General features: G+C 40.0%; 1 protein-coding gene across 1 annotated transcript in view; it reads left to right on the top strand.

Annotated features, from left to right (window-relative positions):
* Plcb1 (phospholipase C beta 1) overlaps positions 1-24,467 on the top strand; it is a 256,333-nt gene that overhangs the window by 53,249 nt on the left and 178,617 nt on the right. Inside the window, exon 8 of the mRNA XM_059258948.1 lies at positions 18,757-18,903. Coding sequence (XP_059114931.1) covers positions 18,757-18,903 — 147 coding nt within the window. The remainder of the gene's footprint in view (positions 1-18,756; positions 18,904-24,467) is intronic.

Here is a 24,467-nt window from a genome sequence, read left to right on the forward strand (position 1 = left end):
CTGTGGCTGGGGCCCCTTCGAGTTTCCCTCTTGCCCTCAGCTGCTCTGGAGTCCCGCATGGGCCCTCCCACAGCAGTTCTCAGAAAAGAGATACAATGGCATCTACAGCCGTGGTTCTCGAATTTGCCCTTGATGAGACACTATTTTGTAACAAAGTGTTACAAGAAAGTCAGTGTGTAGAGGGAATAAAACTGCCAAAAGCGCTGTGAAGATTAACAAGAAAAGAAGCTAATGTGTACTTGAGGGGGTGCGGGGCGCCCTCCCGCTCCCTCTGTCTTCTGCAGGCCAGGCCCTGGTTCTCCAGGCGCTGTGGCTCAAACCCCAGGAGATGTAAGATGTTCAGTTTTAAAACTGCTCATCTGGAAGAAATATTGACCAGTTTAAAGATCTGCCTCACAGTTAAGGTGTGTTGTACAGATTACTCGCATAGCAACTGAGGGAATAAAAGAACTGAATCGGAAGAACAGACGCAACTTCTCAAAAGACAAAGACAGATGAAAACTGTATGACTTGGCTGAATCTTTCATTCCTTAATTTACTACACTGAGGAAGCTGCTGAAAGCCGCACTAGCATTTTATTGATTAGGATCCTATTTAAATTCCACCTATTGACTTTCTAGCCCCTGTGGAAGGTTAAGGAAGGATGGCATTGTCATTCCTGAGTGCATTTCAAACCCCTCTTTACTCTGAGTTTCTTGTATTCATAGACCTCTCTGAAGCATTTGAAATGGGCACAGAATGAGGGAAACAGAAACTAATAAACAGACTAAACCCCACCTTTTCCCAGAATAGCGATTCTGTGCTTGCTGTTGCGTGGTAGACCGTACCTCCTAATACCTTCCATCTCTCAGCTTTTCCTTCATTCCCAGAAGGCAGGGACTCAGCCTGACGGAAGCAAAGGCCCGGCCCAGGAAGCCTGTTTTTTCCTCCTCTGGCCTTTCCTTTGGTGACCTCAGTGTCTGCTTAGCAGCTCTACTCTAGCCAGAAACTTACAGCCATGTCTTGTCACAACTAAAATTCCTTTTGTTCAGAAAATAGCCACTCAGGAAATGTAAAAATAGTAAAAGGCAAAGAGGAATGCCAGTCCCCAGGGAAAGGAAGGGAGCCTGGCAGGCTAAGACACCTACAGTATGCTGTGTTTTCCTAAGGCCTCTTCCCTCTTCACAAGAGACCCTGTCATTTTGTGCATGATGTACTGAGACTAAGCAAATAGCTCTTTTCCCCTTCCATGTCGCCCTGCCATCAGAACATGATAATGACAGCTGTTGCTGTTACACCTTTCCCCTCTCTGCTGTAGATTACGTGGGACTCATTCAGTAAGAGAAACAGCTAGGCAGGCTGATCTATGCTAAGACACAGGCCCTTGATCCCCAGGACTGCAATCCCCAGGGTGGCATTCACACCAAACAAGAGGAAGACCAATTGAATGTAGGGAGCAAATAAGTCATGATCACAAGGAATCCAGACTGGACAATCCATGTTAACACAGTATTGAGGTTCTGGAAAAGGCCTCAGCAGGGAAGCTGGAGATACTGAGGAGTTCACTGATGGATTTTGGCAATTCTGGGAGCTCTGTCTTAACTCTGAATCCTTGTAGTCTCTAGAATTCCAATTACAAAGCAATTATCTCCAGGCTTACAGATAGTATTACTTAAGACAATCCTTAATTCCAGACAATAGACAAAAGCAACCATGTTACCTAATACTGCAGCTAACATATAGAATATGAGCCAAAGATGTTGCATAGTCCTCTTGCTATATGCCATTGTTCCGTATTTCTTTGGGAACTAACTCTGAAAGAAAAACTGGAGTCTAGAAATGTTTGCGATACAATCCTTGGAAGCAGTAGCAGTGTCATAGGACTGAGAACAGGGAGGAGAAGGCAGGTAGTGACAGCCATGTTTCCACTGTGCACAAGCAGAGCTCAGTTGTGGGGCAAACACTATGTTAAGTATGTGAGACATCCTTCCTTCACTGTGTTTGCGGCTGCTCTAAGGGAGTTCTAAGTCCCAGGGGCACCCAAGTAAACCCTCAGGTACAGAGATGCAAATGGAAATCCAATCATATCCTCTCTGAGACACTGATACAGCCTACTGCACTCGCCTCACCAGCAAAACAGATGTTCCCCTGATTGCAGCAGTATAAAAAGCCTCAAAGTAAAAAGGTGACTGGGGATGTAGCTCAGTGGTAAAGCACTTACCTAGCATGCCTAAGTACAGAAGTAAAAAAAAAAAAAAACAGCCAACCTCCAGCCTGTGAAAGAAGAGGTCCTCCATGGTGCAAGATATCCATCCAGCTGTTTCCTTTACCAGATACCTGATGCAAGGTCACAGAAATTTAAAATTTAAAAACTTGCACTGTGCATCTAACTTAAGAATTGCTTTCGCCGGGCGGTGGTGGCGCACGCCTTTAATCCCAGCACTTGGGAGGCAGAGCCAGGCGGATCTCTGTGAGTTCGAGGCCAGCCTGGGCTACCAAGTGAGTTCCAGGAAAGGTGCAAAGCTACACAGAGAAACCCTGTCTCGAAAAACCAAAAAAAAAAAAAAAAAAAAAAAAAACCAAAAAAAGAAAAAAAAAAAAAAAAGAATTGCTTATAGTGGCAAAACCTGGATGATCTGAAAGCTTTGTAGGAGGAAAGTGCCATTTCCTGCTCTGCTTCAAGAATTCTGCAGAGCAGGGTTCCCAAGAGGGACAGACAGAGTCTCATGACACTTGAAGCACCAGGAAGGTTCTAAGTGCCTCATCAGACAGCTTGGAAGAACACACAGCAGGGCCTGCCTTTGTGCTGCAGAGTAGTCGGGATTAAGGCAAGTGAAGGCTTTGCCCTTGTAAAGGAGCATCCATTTTGACCCAGACATCTTGGTCTAGGATCTAGAAGACTTTGCCTTCTTTGCATTGTGGTCAGAATCACAAAAAGTGTACTCGTGGAATGCAGTAGAGCACGATCCCTGCCCTTTGAAGACTCTGCTCAAAGGCTAGATCTACACTCAGGCAATCCTAGGCTCCACATGCAAGTTTAAGGCTACATTGAAAAAAGAAAGGGGACTGAGGATGACGTCTTAGGTCAGAGTGCATGCCTAGCATGTGGGAGCCCCTAGGACTAGAGGGGAAAACAGAGAATAAGAAAGTTTCCTTCTTCTTGTTGTTATTTTTAGAGGGTGTTTGTTTGTTTGGGGACAGAGAGTCACTAAATAGCCCAGGCTGGCCTGGAGCCTGCTGCGTAGCACAACTAGACTCCGATTTATAGCAATCCTCCCGCCTCAGTCTCCCAGCTTCTGAAATTTTAAGTGTGAGCCACCACAGCTAGCTTTTAGACAAAAGGTTTAATCTAGACCCTGTCTTTATCTCTCTGTGTCAACATTAAGGGACAGTTAAATCTTTAAGCCAAAGTCTATCTGTCAAGTCAAATAGCAAAGCTTCTTTGACTTGCCAAAACAGAATGGTGAGGAGTAAATAAATTCACAAATGTGAGAATATTTTGAAAAAGGGAATGTGCTAAATCAAAGTTAGGTGTCATTATTAAGAACTTTCGCACAAACCGCCTCAACAAGTACGACTTACCACTGTAGTGGGAAAGCAGCAGAGCTGTAGAGCTGAGGCGGCAAGGCCAGGGGCTGACCTTTGGAGACTCTGGAGCAGAGCAAATAAGCATTTTACTGAACATCGTCACACCATGTCTTAGCTTTTTGTACTTGTCCACAGCTATGGTAATAGGGCAGGTTTTGCAGTCCACAAGGAATAGAATGGATGATCCTTTTCAATTTAAGATAAAGTAAGAATGGATGAGAACATGTGTAGAATATGCTAAATACAGGATTGGGAAAATCTGGATAAAAAATAAAGAAGCTTGAAAAGCTCGTCTATTATAGAGAATCCGAGGTAGTAGGAAAATTCGTGCCCAAGCAGAAAACAAGAGGAACATTTAATGATTATTTCTGAAAGCAGGCAAATAGATTTGGGTGAGCCATGAAGTGTCGATACCATCTGCACTTTCTCTGAGAGGAGCTAGCAGAATCCTCAAGGGTCATAGCACCAGGAATAAACATAAGCCAAGAAATAGCATCTCACTGCTGAGCTTGGAAGTGATTTAAGGAGGTGTTAAGCCCTTGGGCAGGAAGTGTTCCAACGACCTTTGCTATCATTACACAGAGAGTGAGGATTGAATGATGATGAATGGTTTTTCATCCACCTAATCCCAATGACATCCAAACATATGAGTGCCAGATCCTGCCTAATTGGCATTTGGCACAGCAGAATGTGTTTGGTGCCCATGCTAACTGGCAGACACATTGTCCAGTTTGCCCATCTCAACTGTGCAGTGATACATGTGGACCATCTGTCTTCCAAGGCAAAATTTCTCAGTGCCGAACAGCTTTGAAGATATTTGCATGTATTTGGCTTTTCTTACCCTTTTCAAGCTAACCTGAATAGTTTCTGCAAATCCCACAAACAATGTCACCTACTGCTTAGCATTTCTATTGTCCTATGATGGCATAACACATTTTCTATTTTATTTTATTTTTCTTCTCCTAAATGTAAGATTCATGGGTTGGAGAAAGAAAATGCTGGAGGACACCTCTAAATTCATGCAGAGATTAGAGCATAATTTAGTCTGGAAAAGAATTTTGGACCTTGATAGACAAATTCAAATCAAAGACCCTAATCCTCACACCTCTGCCAGATGGGTCATTTATCTGCAAAAGCCTGGGCTTCTTCTAACAAAAAGATTAAAGTAACACATTTTAGAGAGATAAGTAAATTGTTGGAAAGACTCTTTTCCTGGTCACATTCAGGGCTATTTTTAGGACTGATGCAGTGTAGCCAGATGGAAGCCAACTGTCTATGCAGCAAAATGTCCCCTTTTCCGTGGTCCATGGCCCTTACTCAGGACAGTATGAGGAGAGATGAGTGCGTAGATATGACCAGCCTCATCACCTCCATCTGTCTTTTCACTGCCCCAGCATGAGCTACCAGTTCAGCTTCCACACTTGCCAGACAACTTGTTTCCCACTCAGCCTCAGTTTACTGAGCTGAAAATGAGTCAGCCTCTCAAAGAATGCCTGTGACTGGCATGTGGTCCATTCTCAGTGGCAGGTAGCTCATATTATTACATTAATACACTGTTATTACGGTTTAGTTTCTGACACTAGACCATGGGCATTGTCTTCCACAGTATTGAGACACAGCATGTCCACCTAAGGCACAAATCCTCTGTGTTCTATGTTGTCTTGAGCAAGCCTCTTCCTTCAGATGTCCTGTCTATAAAACAGGCATGTAGGTTTTAGCCATCCCACAGTGACAGTGAGGACAGGCTGAGTTCATTCTGCATATGGTAAGGAACAGGAATGATTTGTTAAGCAGCACATGGGAAACAGATCAAACTGATGAACCTATTCAAAGGCTATTTTTCCTCATTCACCACCCTGCCTGTGCTTACATATTAGGTTTTCTTTCCAGTCACAATCCATTATCTAAAAAGAAAATCCATGCATATGAACATGGCCAGCCATATTTTCTTTGCTAGAAACTCCTAGTTCACAAGCGATTCTGCACCGATTGGTACTGCCATGGAGGGGGGATTTCATGGCTAAGCATCTATATTAGTTACTTATCCCACTGCTATGGCAAAATGTCTGGCAGAGTGACTTAGAAGGAAGGGTTTATTCTGGCTCACAGCTTGAGGATGCTGTCCGTCAAGCCGAGGAAGGCAAGGCAATAAGAACAGCTTTGATGGTTCCAGCTGGGGTGGCAGGAGCATGAGACAGCTGCCCACAGTGCAGCCAAAGTCACAAATCAGAAAGACGAATGCTGGGCTCAGCTCCCTTTTCTCCTTTTCCCCTTTGTTCACGAGAGAACTTCATCCCATGGAATAATGCCACCCATGTTCAGGGTGGGTCACACTTTCTTAGTTGAACTTCTGTGTCACATACACAGGCAGGTGTGAGTTTCCTAAGTGATTTTTTAGAACCAGTAAAGTTGACAATGAAGGTTAATCATCACAAGTTCATCCCTTCTCAACTTGGCACCCAACCACATCACCTTTAAATCCCAATGCTCCATTCCTGGTCCTCAAAGAATCATGTCCATCTGACAAAGCAAAATTAATTCAGCCTAGCCTCAAAATCCCCCATGGTCTTTAACAGTTTCAACACTGTTTAAAAGTCCAAAGTCAGCCAGGCATGGTGGTGCATGCCTTTAATTCCAGCACTTGGGGGACAGCGGCAGGTGGATCTTTGAGTTGAGGCCAGCCTGGTCTACATAGTGAGTTCCAGGACAGCCAAGTCTATGTAGAGAGACCTTGTCTCAAAACACACACACACACACACACACACACACACAGTTTAAAGCCTCTCCTAAGACTCAAGACAATCCCCCTCCCTCCCTCTCTCTCTCTCCCTCTCTCTCTCTCTCTCTCTCTCTCTCTCTCTCTCTCTCTCTCTCTCCTGGTTTTTCGAGACAGGGTTTCTCTGCGGTGTTTTGGTGCCTGTCCTGGATCTCGCTCTGTAAACCAGGCTGGCCTCGAACTCACAGATATCTGCCTGGCTCTGCCTCCCAAGTGCTGGGATTAAAGGCATGTGCCACCACCACCCCGCTCAAGATTATAAACTCTTGTAAAAAATTTTAAAAGTCACATACCTCCATTATATAATGGTACAGAATAAAAATTCTCATCCAAAGAGAAAGATAAAATGGAAGGAAGACTGAAACCCAGTAGGGAAACCATCAAATTCTGCAGCTTCCTATTCTATATCTGGGATTTTGGTGGCATTATATGGGCTTCAACAGCCTTAGCTCCACCTGCCCCAGCAGAACCCTCCAGTTCTCTTGGATTGCATCTATTCTATATCTGCAGTTTTCTGAGGCAGACAATAGTTCTGTCATCCCCAACATCCTGGGATCTCTATTGCCACATAGGTCTCACTTTCACAGCCTCATACAATGGCATCTCAGGGCCTTCTTACAGGAAATCCAATCCTGTCACATAATTGCTTGAATCAGTGGACTTCCAGAATCTTGGTCAAGTCTCCATGATCCTTTGTATCTCTCACATGCCTGCAAAGTCAGCACCATGTGGACTAATCTGCCAAGGCCCATTGCCAACCTGAAGCACTTTGTGGCTAGACCACAGCTTTCATGCCTTCTGTACATTTTGGCAGCCAAATATGAAAAAGTGCTTCCATAAGTGGCTGGTATTGAGTAGACAACATGTTTTGTAATGTTCTTGTTTCTATCTCCTCCCTTTCAAGTGAGTGTGCATGTTTCCAAGCTGGAGCCTTCAATGGGTAGAGTCTTAATCTCAGAGCACCTTGCCTAGAGGTCAGGACAGAAGTCCAGGGTTCTCTTTCATGGTGATGATCTCTTTAAGAGTTATAATTGCCTTCTCCCCACCTACTTTGTCCAACTTTAAGCTTGCTGATTCTCCTTTACTAGCTAAACTGTTCATTTTTCATATCTTTCTGTTCCCTCTCCCCCTCAGTCTCCCTCTGAGCTAAGAACAGTGGCATTTACCGTGCACACCTTGGATATTATGTTGCCTTAAGTTTTCCTCTCTGAAAAAGTTTAGTGCATGGCCATTGAATTCAGCTTCACTCAAGTCTAGTTTTCATGGCATGCACAGCCTATAACTATGTAGGTTCCTCACCAGGATAAAGCAAAAAATGGCCTCCAGCCCATGCTCTGCTGTAGTCCTCTATTTCCACTTGGAAAGCTCCTGAGCGTAGTCTCCACTCCAGCACTCTCAGCATTCTGGTCTTGTAAATTCCCACCAGAATACTCCATTAAGCTCTGTTGACAACATTCTCCACTCTACAGTCCAAATTCTATGTTCCTCCTACAAATCACATGATCAGATTTATCGCAGCAATCACCCCGGTCCTGGTACTTATTTTCTGTATTGGTGACTTTTCTCATTTTTGTGATGAAGTGCCTGACATGGGCAACATAAGGAAGGGTTTGTTTTGGCTCACAGTTTAATTGTCTAGTTTATCACAGTGGTGGCTCCACCAGCCCTAGCTGTGGTACCGGCAGCATGAAGCAGCCAGTCACACTGAAGACAGCCAGGAAGCGAGATGAGATGCATGCTGGTGCCCACTTCTCTTTTTTCTGCTCTCCTTTTCATTCAGTCTGGGCCCATGGAAAGATGCCACAGATTCAGGCGCTGCTCCCTTCCTCAGTTAAGCTTCCATGGGAACACCTTCACAGACACACTCAGAGCTGTCTGTTCTAGGTGGTTCTAGGTCCAAGGTAGTTGACAATGAAAATTAACCATCAGAAGCCAGATGTGGTGGCTCATGCCTTTAATCCTAGCACTTAGGCAGAGGCAAGCAGATCTTTGTGAGTTCAAGGCCAGCCTCATCTTCACAACAAGTTCCAAAGAGACCATGTCTTAAAAAGTGAAATTAAGCATGTCAGTTGAAAAAAATGCATACTGAGTGAGAAAGAGATGACCAAAGGACCAATTGGTACCAGACCAATACACCATGAATTCTATTCAGAGATTAGCTTTTAGTCATGCACTATATATTTTTCTCCATCCCTGACTCATCTCATTCATGCAAAATATAATGGAGTATGGGTATCTGCTGTGCTCAGAAATTTCATTATAAATGAGAAGCATCCACTTGTGTTAGGTGGTCTTTATTGAAAGCCATATGCATAAGCTTCTAAATAGAAGATTGAAGTCTATGGATTTATTTCAGATATGTTTTTTACTTCTGACTTTAATAGGAAATTCTACCAGAGCAAAGGTCATTAAGAAGAATATGCGTTAATGGATCCAGAGCTTGCCAGGAGCAGTGCAATGGAGTGCACTGAACTCTTTTACCATTTAAAGACTGGCTTACTATATTCTCAATTGTCCCCGATTCCCTTTTCTGGTCTGATAGCTTTTGATACCAACATGTCTAGGACTTGTTGCATTCTGAAGGAGAAGGCAGCTTTGCTATAGCAGTGTTCACAAAACAAGCAGAAAATGTACCTTTTTAGTCATCCTCCCTTTCCAAGGGCAAAAATGTAGCATGTTTTGTGGTTACCTATTTCATAAAAAGGTTAAAGGGTCAGGCTTTTGGAAGATCAGAGAGAAAATATCCAGCTATAATAAGGCTTAGCACACAAATGAGTTCAAAGCCTTACAATTTGTCCCTGGAATTTCCTTATGACTTTTTTTTAGATAATTGGATAAATTCTTCAGCAGTGTTTTGAACTGAAATGGTGACCTGACATGAGAGATTTAGGAAATTCAATTATAAATGTGCACATGATTTTCTGATTGATATCTCAAGGATTCCTCCCATGCCATCATGGATGAAGATATACATCAAGGACCAGCTTGATTCAACTATCATTATGTTAGAAACTCAGAGAGTTGACAGCACCTTTCACACCCAGCGATACCTCTTGTACACTAACATTCCTGTGAGGTTGGCAAGAGAAGTCATGAGGCCCAAGCAGTGTCCCAGTTGCAAGTTCAGACAGCCTCTGCTACTCTGACTGCATGGTATAGGCAGAAACATAGCAAGAAAAACCTGATAGACAAATTATCCGTATAGTGCCACCTATCTTGAGATGTTAGTCACTGCTCATGTTCCACTACAAAAAGAAAAAACAAAGCCCACAAAAGTTCCTGGCAAAAGAGAAGACTTAAAAGAAAAAAATCCCTACTATATGAATCAATTTTTCTATAATTATTAAAATGTATTTTATCTAATACAATTAATTTTATCTAAAATACTAGAATGTATGTATCATAATAGAAACATCATGGGACTTCAAGATAACATAATGGAATGAACACATTTATCTAATTAAGCTACCTTGAGTCTACACTTAAACTGCATTAAGAGATAATTTTACAGATGTGATCTAGAAATGGTTTGAACTAAGAAAATAAACAATTATTTTAGAAAGTTGGCTGTATGCTTACAGCTGTAATAGATCTGAGAAACTGATCATAAATCAGCCAAGTCGCGTGCTGGGAACCATCCTGAGTTATTCCATAGAAATCTTAAACATCTCAGGAACTGAAGTTGCTACGTTCTTACAGAAGAAGGAGTACCAATAGAGAATAGAATGGGGCTTGACAGCTGTTGGAATGTAGCCAGAATTTCTATCTGGGAAAGGAACAGACTAAGTGAAAATGACACAGAACAGGTGCAATAAAAGTAACCATCTTGAAAATAAGATCCTAGACTGTTACCTGAAGAGACCCATGCATGCTTTCCCCATCCTGACCTAGACTACTGGCACTAAACATTTATTCTTTGTGCAGGAGATTAGACAAGGAGACCTGAAGATGAGCCATCACTCCTGGAGAGACAAAGGCAGGTCCTTCCACAGTGGTGCCTCATCTATCTCAGAGTCTCAAAGCCACTCATCAACATTAATTAAAATAACCCAGTGAATGTCTCATTCTGCCAACTAGAAAATATAAGTAGACAGTAGTTACTAGATGGAGGAGGAGAACTTCTTTTAAAGTAGGGATAAGGGGGAAAGTAACAGCAGAAAAAGACAACCATACAGCAAGAATTAATTACATGTATAGATATCATTTCATCCTTAGAAAAATAACAAATATATTTGTCTTTGAAGTAAGAACAGATGTTGTTTCAAAAGAAATGTCAGATATCAGAAATTAGCTTGTGAATATTAAAAAGAGCATAGAAGAAACAAAACACTGAAGGAAGAGATAGGAATAGAATTGAAGAAATAACTGAATCAGACAAATGTGAAAAATTATATGAATATATATGTTTAAAATGCCTTAAAGTTTTAAATATGAGAAAATAATATTCTTGAGAAAAGAAAGCTTCATAAAAATAAATTTATGAAATTTATCCCAAGCAGGCTAGTAACATTCATACCAAAACAGAGAGTAAAGACAAAACCATACCAAGACAATCATTGTGAAATTTCAATAAATTTGAACCAAAGATACTGAATATAGGCCACATAACTGTTTTTAAGAAAGTGACATAGGAAGACTTCAATATTTCCAGCATCCATGCTGGAAATCAAAAGATAGTCAAACAACTTTATAAAAGAAAAAGAAAAAAAAATCTACCAAGAATATTATACCCAGCTAAACTAGAAACTATGTGCACAAGTCAGTCTGAGCCATTTTCAGACATGCAAAGTTCAGGAAATTCAATACTCTGAAATCTTTCATCAGGAAGCTACTGACAAGTGTGCTACAACTAAAATGAAATATATATTTACAAAATAGTAAGGCATAGTATATGGAAAATAAGAGCGATTAAGAATAGAATAAAAGTAAAAGGAATAGGAATTCATCAGTTTCAGTTGGAGTAGGTCAGAAGGCTCCAAGAAAGACTTCAAGACAATGTAAATGAGAAAGCACTTGCATTTGAACACATTACAGTGAGGTTTAGATAACTGGTGGACAGTTGACATTGTCCTAGATATATGCACAAATAAATTTGCAAATGATAAATAAGACATTTGTTAAACTCAAGGGAAGTTAAAAGTTGTGCAATATAATTGTTGGATCACTACATAACTTGGCTCTGAATAGGGTACATAGCGATGATAATATCCGCTTTGAATATAGTGACCTCATATGGGCTGGGGAAGTACATATAAGAAGGAATGGTGACCTCTTCTTCCACGATGGGAAGAAAAAAAAAGACAGTAAATAGGAAAATTATTTTGAGAACTAGAAATAAATTGACATAGAAGCATCACTGAAAGATTAGGAAGTCATTGCTCTTAATCAAGGAGAAACTGGGGAGCTTATTTCTGCTCATTGCCTTAAGACAAGTCATTATGGAAAGCAGCTTTAGAAATGCCATGAGTTTAGAAATCCAGTCTTGGTTTCTAGACCATGCTGGTATTTGCCCAGTACCCTCTTGCACTTCTGTGTATGCATCAAGAGCAAATTACACAGGTGACTTCTTAATATTTCTTGGAGGTTCTGTTCACTATTTACACTCAATCCCTCTTCATGTCTTCCCTCCAGGCTCAGTCTACTGGTGATCAGAATTGGCCAGTTCTTCTCCATCTTATGCTAGACCTGGGCAGCAGAATAGTAGCCCCATTTTAGGAATTGTTTTATATATATGAGTGTTTTTGCCTACATGTATGTCTGTACACCACATTCTTGATTGGTGCCCATGGAGGCTAGCAGAGAGCATTGGATCCCCCAGAAGTGGAGTTACAGATGGCTGTGAGCTGGCCTGTGGGTGCTGGAAATGGAACCTGGATTCTCTGCAACAGTAACTAATGCTGAACATCTCTCCTGCCCTAAATGTTTTATTTATTTATTTTTTAAGTTTTGATGGGCAAGGAGTTGATGGACACATACCTGATTTCTCTCACTGCATGGCACATAGACGTGAGCCTTTGATAAAAATGTGTTTGTTGACAGCCATTAGCAAGAAGAGCCCTAGTTTCTGTGTGAATTCTAGACATCTTACTGTTCCTGGATGGATTTGAGATGCATATACCTTTTTCTAGATGCCTGGAACATAAGAGTCATTCCTGAAAGTTTTATTATAAATAGTCTGTATGTGCTAATAAGACCCTGATATTGGAGAACCAATCAAAAAGCTCTTCTAGATTATTCTTTTCCATTTTCCAGAGTTCCTTTTAATGAGCATAAATTCTCCTCCTTTTTCTTGTCCCTCAAGGCTCATGGAATAGCCTCAGATGATGCCTTTACCCTGTAACTCCTCTAGGGGCCTGTTCTCCCTTTCTTTGCAGAACCAGTTGCTCTTTTCATTGAACCTGGAGTTTCTTTTGAAGAGCTTCACAGAGCAGTGTTAATGTATTCCCTAAGGGACTTATGTTTCCCTATGTTGGCTCCAAATGGTGTAATAGTATGTGTTCTCATAAGGACTTTAAGGTGTATTATGTGATGGACATGGACAATGGAAAGCAAACCAGTATCTATTCAGAAAATGTCAGGGAATTTATTTTCAGCCTTTGTCATCTGGCCTTACATTTCAAACTTCATTTGATTTTATTTGAGAAAACCATTATGTACCATTGTTCACTATGGTGCCCTGATGTTTCATAATCATTCTGATGTGGGACGTTTTGTTTTGTTTTTGTTTTTTAATTTAGCTAGCAATCATCCCTAATATATTGGCCCACTTGAATTCACAGAACTTGAAAGCTTGAAATAAAATCTTAAGGAGACCTGTGGTTGGCTTGCCCTTGCATCTTGTCTGGTTACAAACTTCTTTAGAAAGACAATGTGTTTCCATTTGGTTGGTTGGTTGGTTGGTTGGTTGGTTGGTTGGTTGGTTGGTTGGTGTGGGTTTTGCTTTTTTTTTATTGTTTTATTACATTTATTTGTGTGCATGTGTATGTGTGTAGGAACATGTGTAGAAGTCAGAGGACAGCTCTGCTACTATGTGTGTCCTGGGGATCAAACTCAGCTCAGGCATGTAACAAACCTTTACCCACTGAGTCATCTCACAGGGCCCTGTTTGGTTCTGTTTGTTTTGCTTTGCTTTGCTTTTGCAGTGCTGGAGACTGAACTCATAGCCTCAGAGCCTCATACATATTAGGCAAATGCTCTCCGCACTGAATTACAATGTCTAGCTCCATCCTATGTCAGTTCTCAAGGCTGTCCATCTTCTGGGTTCCTCCATGGACTAGGAAAATAAATGGAAGTTTTTCACAGTGAAAGACATTTTTTTTTTAATGCTGATACTTTTAAATCAATGACAACAGCATTCTTCCACTGTAGGTAACATGGAAGCAATGAAAATCTAAGAGTCCTTTCTCTGCCCCCACACCTTGACCAGTCAAAGGCATATTTCATGCATTGTACAACCTGTGAAACACATTTTGAAATTGAACTCCTGACCCTTTAACTGACTTACTTTCTCTCATATGCACTGACTATTCCTAATTTTCACAGTGACATCTCTTGCCTTTTCCACACCTCTACCCTTCACTTGGGGCAGCAAGAATCTTGAATACTTGTTCCTGTAACTAGCAGGTAGAGCTCTGGAGTGGAGAGTGTCTGATCACCTACATTCTTGGGCATATTTTGTCTGACCACTCTGAAAAACTAAGCATTGTTCTTTTTCAAATTTAGATGTCATCCAGCAAGATGTCTCAGTAGGTAAAGTCACTCCCCCACTGCAAGCCTGCCTTCTTCAGTTTGATTCCTAGAACCTTCAAAGGAAGAAGAGAACCAAATCCTGTGGCACTCACGTGCCCATGTCTTCATTCATACATGTGTATACTCACTAATAATAATGAGTTCAATTTTAAAGTAAAGTTATGTAACTTCTTCCCTGAGGATTTTTTATTTAATATAAATAATCTTCAAAAGCACTAACTCATCTAAACTCCTAAATTGTTTTCTGCCTGTCGTCTGTATTAAATACTATGTTAAGGGTCTGGAGTCATATCTCAGTGTTTCAGCACCTGTTTAGAATGAGTCAGGCCCTTGATTCAATATTCAGCACCAAAAAAGGAAAAGCTAAATTAAAATATTTCTGTGGAACATTAAAGGTAGAAGAGATGATCTAAAATGTTGACATGCAGATCTTTAGCTAGGTTTATATTTAATTTAGCAATTCTGTCCATGTCTCTGTTTAATTTGGGTCTTTGGTTTGTTTTTTGTTGACAAAGACACTAGGCATATAGTCCAGTGATAGAATACTCGCTTAGCATGTGTGTATTCACATGTGTGCTGTATTCAATTCTCAGCATGAAAACTTGTAAAAAAAAAAAAAAAAGTAAAGAGGCATATTTGTTTATTTTCAATTTTGAATTTTTAATTAAAATTTAAAAAGATAGATAGATGATAGATAGATAGATGATAGATAGATAGATAGATAGATAGATAGATAGATAGATAGATAAAGAGAGACAGAGACACACACGGAGAGAGAGAGAGAGGGAGAGAGAGAGAGAGAGAGAGAGAGAGCGCTAGTGGTTCATTAAACTGGTTTTGTCATCTTCCAGGCTTTCTCATTAATGAATGAATACAATTTTGACACTCTTTTGTAAATTACATGTTGACCTGAATCATAATGGCTTCATTGGAAGATGACATTTGTAGATTATGTACCCTCCATTTTGTATTCAATACAGAAAACAAAATTAACCACAAAGTCCAAAGTCTCAACACAGGTTCTCATAAGGTATTAAAATGTTTAGGTATTGATGTTGACCTTACTTACGCCTGGGCTGGAGAGATAGCTCAAAGGTGATGAGCACATACTGTACTGGTGGAGGTCTGGAGTTCGGCTCTGAGCCCCACATTGGATGACTCACAGTCACCTGTAAGTCCAGCTCTAAGGGTATCTGATACCTCTGTCTTCTGTGACCACTGCCTTATGTGCACATACCCATACACACACATAACTAAAAATGAAATAAACCTTTTTAAAAAGAAAACTAATTCACCACCTCTATTCTGTTGACATATACTTTATTTATTTATTTAGTAAAACCAGGAGTTATTTATTACCAGAATATAACAAATACAAGCTGACAGCCTCAGAATGGAGCCCAGCCCCATAAAAGAGGGATGCTAGGTCACACCATCCTCTGCCAGTACACTTTGAATTCCATTAAAAGGAATGTACACAAAGCTTCCACTAACCTGGTAACTAGAGTGAATGCTTACTGCCTGGCATTCACTCACATTCAGAAGTCCTACTGCCATCATTTCCTGCCATGGAGTTTAGTTGCCCTAAGGGATTGCTCCAGTGGGAGACAGAGTTGGATGAACCTGCCATCTGCGTGGGATGTAAACGCCAAATACTACCGTCCTGGGTGATCTTCCACTGTCAGAGCAATTTGTTTTCTGATTTGAATGACCCTAATCATGTGAAAGAATTACTTTGACTAGGTGCAGAAGCATCATGGGAGAACCCAAGGATGGCAGAGCTGGGAATGTGCACACCTTTCTGCCAGGGCCTTCTCCTCAAGGGTGGGCAGTAGCACTTTCTGCCAGACTGGAAGCTCTTTGAAGGCAGGGTCTGTGTCTGCATTTCCTGTGCTATTTGTCTGTGCATTTAACACATGGCAAGTTTTAAATAAATTGTTAATTGAACAGTAGGTGAAGCAAGAAAAAAGAAAGAAAAAGAGGAAGGGAAGAATGGAGACTAGGTGGAGTAATGTTTACCAAATTAGAATAATCACAGAAAACTAGAAGATTGGAAAAAAATGGATCTTTTATGAAATTTTGCCTCAAGAGTTTTATATTCCAAAATATTTTTTAAACCATCTGTAGAAATAGCTTTGGCACTAAGCTGACTGGTTTACTTATGAGATGCGTGATCAGTCCAAAGGGATGTACGCATTCCTCCAAGGCGTGTTTAACAGAAGGCTCCAATGGCAGATGGTCTTTCTGACGGCCACGTGACCAGGAAGGTCCCTACATTATGTGATGGCTATTTGGATGTATAGATGGTGGTTTCTGCTAAAGACTGATCACACACAAGCATAGCCTGCAGGTGGGTCACTGCTGAAGGTCACAAGCATGCCAACTAAAGCCTTTATATCATATTTTTCATCTCTAATTAAGAGACTTTCCTGGTACTTCTCACTTTTTATGGGAACTATCAAGACCCATATTGGAGTACATTTTTAGCTGTTTGTGATGCAAATATTTGTTTCTGTTTAAACATTTGTTTAGAAAGATGTTTCTTTCAGCTCTGGTAAAATGGTTTAGCCAGTGCTTTCTGAGGAAGCCTGGTGGCCTGTGTCCAACTCCTAGAGCTCATATAAAGATGACAAAAAAACAAAAACAAACACTCCACAGAATTGTCCCCTCACACCCACATGTTCCATGACATATGCACCCACCCACCTGCATTATGGATGCACACAGGCAGTAATGATGATGATAAATAAAAATGTAAAGAAAATGTTTCTTTGATACAATAGCCACTCTCTTTTAAAGAGCCAATAGTCAAGCTTTTATTGATTGATTGATTCATTCATTCATTCATCATTCTTGAATAATATTAACATTGATTTAACTGTAATATTCCCAGAACTTTGGTATAGTTATCTTGAAAAATATATTAGATGTGAAAAAAATAGTGTGGTAAAATGTCATGTTTAATTCTGCCATTTATAAATGATACACCTAAAGAATTTTAGTGGTCTGCATTAAAAGTTTTGATGACATGTATAGTCTGAATCAACAGATCTGTTCCTGCCAGTACAGCCTGCAGAGGGAATTAAGTATATGTATAAAAATATGATTACTGTCATAGCATTTAATGCAGTGTCATTTATACTTACAAAATGTTTAAAACAAATTTAATAACCAATAATAATAGACTGTTATTTAATATTATATTTTTATGTTTCATAATATATAAAATATAAGCAGGTATATTTATCATGAGTTCAAGCTAAGCACTGATTTTAGAGAATTTACTGTGATTAAATATTTATAATGTATTTTTCTTTTAATTCAGAAGAAATCACTGTACTATATTATGTGTGTGTGTATGTGTGTGTATGTGTGTACACAGTATTAAAACACACACACACACACACACACACACACACACACACACACACACACATCTCTTTGATGGCAGCAAAACTCCCAAAGTACATTCTTCTGAAGGAATAGTTAGTTATATGTGTTTGAAAAGGATTTTTTTTCCTCTTTGCTTACCTCAGTGCCTAAATTTCTTCAATGAGATTAGCACTTTTAAATTAACACAAAACTGTTCCAACAAGAAAATAACATATGCTACCCCCAACTTTGACTGACATCACCTTCATTTCCCATTTATTTGTTGTTATTTTGAAGCTTTGACTGTTAGTGTTGACAAGAAGGCTGTGGTGATGGCGCTCTGTGGGCCTATGAGACTGCTGAGCTGGAAATGAGGGATTATCTCAGTCCTTTAAGGCAGCCTCAAATTGTCCTCTGTAAATATGTATAATTTCTGTCTGCCAAGTATACTTCAGTAATGCTGAAATCAAAAGATGGTCTCAATATTTAGCTAGATCTACCTCAAAAAGGTATAAGAAATGAAAAATTTGTGAGTTGAATCACAAAGTGAAAGTCATATTTTTCTATCTGAAGTAAACTTGCAAACAAAATTCAGAGTTCTTCCTTTCTGTGTACTCTCAGTTTACTATGTAAAGCAAAAGTCATTTGTTGTTATTTTTATATTGTGTAAAAGAAAAATTATGTAAATACATAAAGTAAAAATATTTGTTCGTAATTTGTATTATAAAAATAAAAGCAATATATATTCTTAATGGAAAATTTGGAAAACCATCTCAAGGTGGATTTACCCAGAGTTAACTTTTCTTTTTTGTTTGTTTGGGTTGTTTTGTTTTGTTTTGAGACAGAGTCTCTGTGTGTAGCTCTGGCTATCCTGGACCTTGCTCAATGGACCAGGCTAACCTTAAACTCAGAGATCTACCTGCCTCTGCCTCCCGAGTGCTGAGATTAAAGGCTTATGCCACCACTGCACAGCAACCTTTCTTTTTTAATTCATGAATTTGATGTTCACTGTTATATTTAAAAAGAGAAAGTTTGTTTTAAATCCTCTGAAAAGCTGAAGAGACATCAGAATAACTACATCTTTCCTTTATTTATGTGAAGATAATGGTAACATACAGCATGATCCTAGACAAGTGTATGTGTGTCTGTATTAAGACAAAATTGTGTCTGCCGTCTTCTCCTTGGATGCTGCAGAGCAGATTTTGCTTGTTTGGGGGTGGATCAGAGCGGGCTGACCCCACCAGTCTCAGGATGCTGAGCCACTCACATGCCTCTCAATCCATTTTCTCCAGGGCAGATGTCAGTGGATGGATTCATGCGCTACCTGAGCGGAGAAGAAAACGGAGTCGTTTCTCCTGAGAAACTGGATCTGAATGAAGACATGTCTCAGCCTCTGTCCCACTATTTCATCAATTCCTCACACAACACCTACCTCACAGGTATGATGTGGTTTCTGATTGCCCCACCAGAGTTTACTCTGTAGTGTCTGTCGTTGGAAAACACACACTTCTTTGTCCTGGGCAATGCTTCTGGGGATCTGGGTTGCCCTGCTGACCTCCCCAGCTGGAAGCCATTCTGTGTGTGTTTGTGAAGTTCTTTCATCTATTTTCACAGTTCCTGTTGTTTTCAAGTCTCCTAGACTGCCCCTGCATCTGATATTTTCTGACTGAGGGGATTTTGTGTAGTAGAGTGAGAGTATAGTGAATTTACAGCCATTTCCAGAGGGAATAGGGCTCAGAGTTCTTAGTGTGCAGGGAGCCTTGCTCCATCCCCAGCACCACAAAAACAGGAAAAAGAAAAGAAAAAAAGAAAAAAGCCATTGACAACTCCACCCCCTTCTCTCTGTTGTATTCATCTTTAAGGGCTCTGAGACCCCTCAATGACTGCAGTTGACAAATTGCTTTCCATTCAAGGTGAAACAGACCTTTAGACAAACAAACAGCTATTAACTAAATGACGATCTAATAGTAAATATAATAAAGTAAGAGGAAACAAAACTCTGTCTCCTACATTGATCCTAAACTGAGCACTGGCAAGGTTTTTGGTAAACCATCAAAAAGAAAAAGGGGTGTTTTTTTTTGTTTTTTTGTTTTGTTTTTTGCTTTTCTCTCATCACAAGCTTTAAAAAATTCTTGGAGAAAATTAGCTACTGGTTTAAAAAAGAAAAGAAAAGCTTTGTAAAAACCACATTACTTTCCAAGTTTTGTAATCCTGATGTTTGTAAGACAGCTGAAGTCTGGGGTGTTACCTGGTGTCTGTGGGAGGTAGATGAGCCTCGTACCTTCCAGGTTGTGTGGACACTCTAGTGGGCCTGATGTGGACTTGTTCAGTTGGTGCTGCAGGCTGGACTCACAGGGATACACATTAGGACTAGAGATTCAAGTACTGAGTATCTAAGAAAATTCCGGACTGCAGAAAGGTGACAGGTCAGAGGTCATTTCTCTAGACTTCCTTGGTATACCCTTTAGACTTACTTAGTATATCCTCGGTACTTCCTTAGGGATATCCTTTGCTCCAATCTCAAGTACATATTTGTTGTTTCTACACTAAGTAAGAAACAATCGTGGGCAAAGATAGTAACATAACCTTGAGACAGCCAGAATGGGCTATCTCAGGGTAATCTACACAGTCCAGAACCTTCTAGTCAGTATTGTAGTATATGAGTTCTACAGTGAATTGCACTGCAATTTAAATGCTTGTCAGATTTGCACAGCTTGCTCACTGATTTGTGACCTGCTCTGTTTTCGCTGGTGTTGTCTACTAAGGTAAATTGTTCGGCTCATTCTAAACCTTATTCTAGTCACTCATTGCCACCCAGCAAATCAGTCCAATGCAGAGGCATAAAGTAAATGCTCACACGATGTCGGGAATTTGAACAGTGAAAGAGGTCACAGCACATCTGTGCCCTGGGGTGTCTTAGTTTTCTCCTGAGAATAGAATGGGGATATGAGAGATGACATCGTTTCTATGATGGAACCTTCTGTTACAATCTCCTACGTGTCTGCCAGTTCAACTGTAATGACTCAGTTAGCACTGTGAACCTGTTCCCTAAAAGAGAGTCCCTTATAGCTTGGGCTTCCCAATATCATGGCAAACCCAGGGAAGGCAGCCTTCTCACATGCACTCTGGGCTGCCGAAACAAATGCCCAAAAATCAGGAGGAAGTTTAACTCTCTATTGCAACTTAGCTTCTAGAGCTTAGCGAGGTTCATTTTTTCTGTACTTATTGGAAAAGTAACAATTCTACCCAGGTCTAAAGAGAGGGGACATGGTCAGGCCCTCAATGAGAGAACCTCAAAGAATTCTCAGTCCTGTTTGAAAACCACTGTGGGTCTCATAAGTTTAAGAAAACAGCATCTAAGAGAGCAGAGACAGGCAGAGCTCTGTGACTCTCTAAGGTCAACCTGGTCTATACAGCAAGTTCCAGGACAACTAGGGCTACATAGTGAAACTCTGCCTCAAAAATGAAAAGAAAGAAGAAAAAGAAGAAAAGAAAAGAAAGAAAACTGTCTGCTCTACCACCTTCCTTGGATTTAGCTCCTTAAGGATACCAAAAAAAAAAAAAAAAAAAAAAAATCAAATTGCACCATTCACCCATGTCTATCAGCCTTTAGAAAAGATTTTTCCATTTTTAGTGGGTTTTTAACTTTATTTGGTATATTCAGTTTGGTACCACTGACCTATTTAGAAGCTTGTTGAAAATTTTCGGCCCTTCTCAGACTATAAATATATGAAATAAAAAATATCTAGCATGAAAAAGAAAATAGAGTTCACTGACATTTTAATTAGCACTAAAATAATTTGTACTAAAATAACACATATATTTTTACTAACAAATTTTAAATGCGTTAGGCACTATGGAATAAATTGGAAAATATCTGTGATTTCTACTAGTGACAAAGATCTAGTGCAACTGTGACCTGTGACCTGTGACCTCCATTTACAACTGGAAAGAATGTCACAATTTGGGTAGCTGCTTTAAAAAAAAAAAAAAAAAAAAAAAAAAAAAAAACAGGTTCAAGGAAGTGAGTCAAATGCCAAGTTAAAAATCCAGATTTTCTTTTCCTGGGTGTGGTGGCTCATGCCTTTAATCTTAGCACTTAGGAGACAGAGGCAGACAGAACTCTGTTGAGTTCCAGGCCAGCCTGGTCTATATACTGAGTTCCAGGTCAGCCAGAGCTAGTGAGACCCAATCTCAAAAAAGGAAGAGGAGGAGGAGAAAATATGAATTTTTTAAAAGATTTTAATCCATGGAATTGTAACTTGAAAAGACCCCGCTTACAGTGGAGTCTTGTTTTTATCACCTACTAATGACAAGATTTTTTTTTAAGTGTCTAAATTTTGTACATGTACATCTTTCCAGCCTGGAAGTTGCAATAGCAAATACCATAGGGCTAATCCTTTGATGTACAAAAACTTCCAGCACTTGTATTTATAGTCATCACTCCCCACTTGTCTGCAATAGCACAGCGATTAGGCATCAAGTATGCATTCCTTCTTTTCACCACACTGGAATGAGTCCCTGTTTATCTGTCTGCCTAGTATATGGATGTGTGGTTTTCCTTTCAAATTCTGTTCCTTCACCTGCCACCATCCACCTTTCTCCCTCTAATGCTCAGTTGCTTCAGTTTACCCCTTTATGAAGCTTGATGACAGAATCTATTGATCTTTGGAAATGCCTTCCCTTGAATTCCTGCAGACTCACCCTGTTTTCTGTCGAGACTCCCGCCCACTCATCCCTCCATCCTGCCCCTACCTGCACCACCCACCATAAGCCCTGGTCCCTTTTAACAACAATGTGAACCCTGTGCTATGAGATATCATTTCCAAACTATTTCAGTGACAAGTTCTAGATACATCTAGAAAAGAAACGTTTTATTTTATTTTTTTTAGGACATGGTTCACAAAGGTATTTCTACTTCTATTGTCCACCTTAAATTTTTAATTCCACAGCTGTGTCCATTAGTAATTTTAGTATGTATCAATTTATATGTAATTACTAACAACCCAAATAATATGTCATTTCTGATGATATATTGTGTTACATTGTGATATCACAATAACAGTTATGGGAAAATTATTCAGTATTGAAACCCAATAGTACTGTGTTTTGAAACACAAACAGTACTAAACACAGAGAATATAGTTCAAAATTCCCTTGATGTTTTCTTTTTATAAATTGCACTTCAGCAATGATTTTTCACACAAATCATTTCTTGGCAATCACTAACATCCTCTTCCCTCAGCATAACTCTGTTCCCAGATCACAGAGGAGTCAGGCTCCATTATGCCAGGCTGGTGCACAGGTTTTTTTAAAAAAATCTGAAAACACAACTCCTTTTTTGTGTAGCTACACTATTCTTAGGTGTGTATCTGAAGAAATCCAGTTCAGCACACAAGAGAAGTTTCTAGACATGCATGTGTGTTGGGGTACTTTCCAATAGCCAGGATGGGGACCTAGCTCACTAAAGCAAACAGTATGTAAATACAGTAGAGTACTGTTTGACGGTGAAGAAGAACAGAGTGTTTGTCATTTTTCAGGAAAATGAATGGAACTAGAGATCACCGTGAGTCATATGTGGGATCCACACTCTAAAAATGCTTGCCTGAAGACAGATGAGGCACTATTCTGGGAACTGAAAGGGGACCAGTAGGAAAGAGGAGAAAGAGGACAATAGATGGGGGTAAATGGGACAAATAAGATCAAAGTACATGACAGACGTGCATGAAAATTTCATAAGGAAGCCCATAATTTTGTACAGTTAGTGTGCATTAATAAAAACCAGGTAGAGTATTTGTGTACTAATGGCTAACAGTTCTCAGAAGATGCAATGTTTAGCTGCTAGGAAATAGAAGGACTCACCTTTTCCCTGTTCTACTAGACATGCAACCTAGGGCATCTCAAAGTAGGCAAATGCTCTAGCCCTGAGCGACATCCCCAACCTTCTGACTATTTACTGAAAAAAGAGTTCAAGCCAGCATCCTCACATTTCTGTATCTAATTATGTAACATGATTTCTGATTATTCCATCTTGTTATTTGATTTCTAGTATTGTACAAGTTTCCAGAAACACAGATTTTTTTTTTTAAACCATGAGTTCTGCTAACTACTGTTGTGATCCTGAGTATTCTAATTGTTGTTTTTCTTGCCCTGTCTTTTGAGCTATTATTGTGCCACGGTCTGCACTACACAGATTTGAATTAGATCAAATAAATTCTCACTATATTACATTTTCCCAGTTCAAGTCAAAGTATTCTCTTTCCTGTGGGGGAAATGAGGAGAATACCATATAATCAAGAGGGGAGGGAAGGAAGGAAGGAAAGGAAAGAAGGAAGGAAGGAAAGGAAAGAAGGAAGGAAGGAAGGAAGGAAGGAAGGAAGGGAGGGAGGGAGGGAGGGAGGGAGGGAGGGAGGGAGGGAGGGAGGAAGGAAGGAAGGAAGGAAGGAAGGAAGGAAGGAAGCAGGGAAGGAGGGAAGAGAAGGAAGAAAGGAAAGGAAAGAAGGAAGGAAGGAGGGAAGGCATAAACATTCAAGGTTTTGTTTGAAAAGTCCTTTTTTGATTTATGGATCAAAACATGCTTTTACTTCATATGCTAGTAGTAAGGATTTAATTACACACAAAATGAATATAATATTCCTATTACCCAGAGAGCTTTGAATAAATATCTCTATAATAAATTCAAACTCCCCAAATCATTTAAACATACTCATATGTGTGTGTGTATGTGTGTGTGTGTGTATGTGTGTGTGTGTGTGTGTGTGTGTGTGTATGTGTGTGTGTGTGTGTAACCTAAGCCTAATGCAGAATCCAATTAAACTTATGACTAAGAAATAAGTTAGATTGTAAACATGGATTGCAGGCCCCTCACCTGTCTGCTGTTTTGCATTTTTCCAGGTGTATAACTGTGCATCATACCCATTTCTGAAACAAATAGAAACTACAGAAATCATATTTCATAGGAGTGTGTAGCAGCCTAGGGAGGGTTCTGTTCACATGAGCCTAA

This window comes from Peromyscus eremicus, chromosome 4 (assembly GCF_949786415.1).
Source record: "Peromyscus eremicus chromosome 4, PerEre_H2_v1, whole genome shotgun sequence".
NCBI lineage: Eukaryota > Metazoa > Chordata > Mammalia > Rodentia > Cricetidae > Peromyscus > Peromyscus eremicus.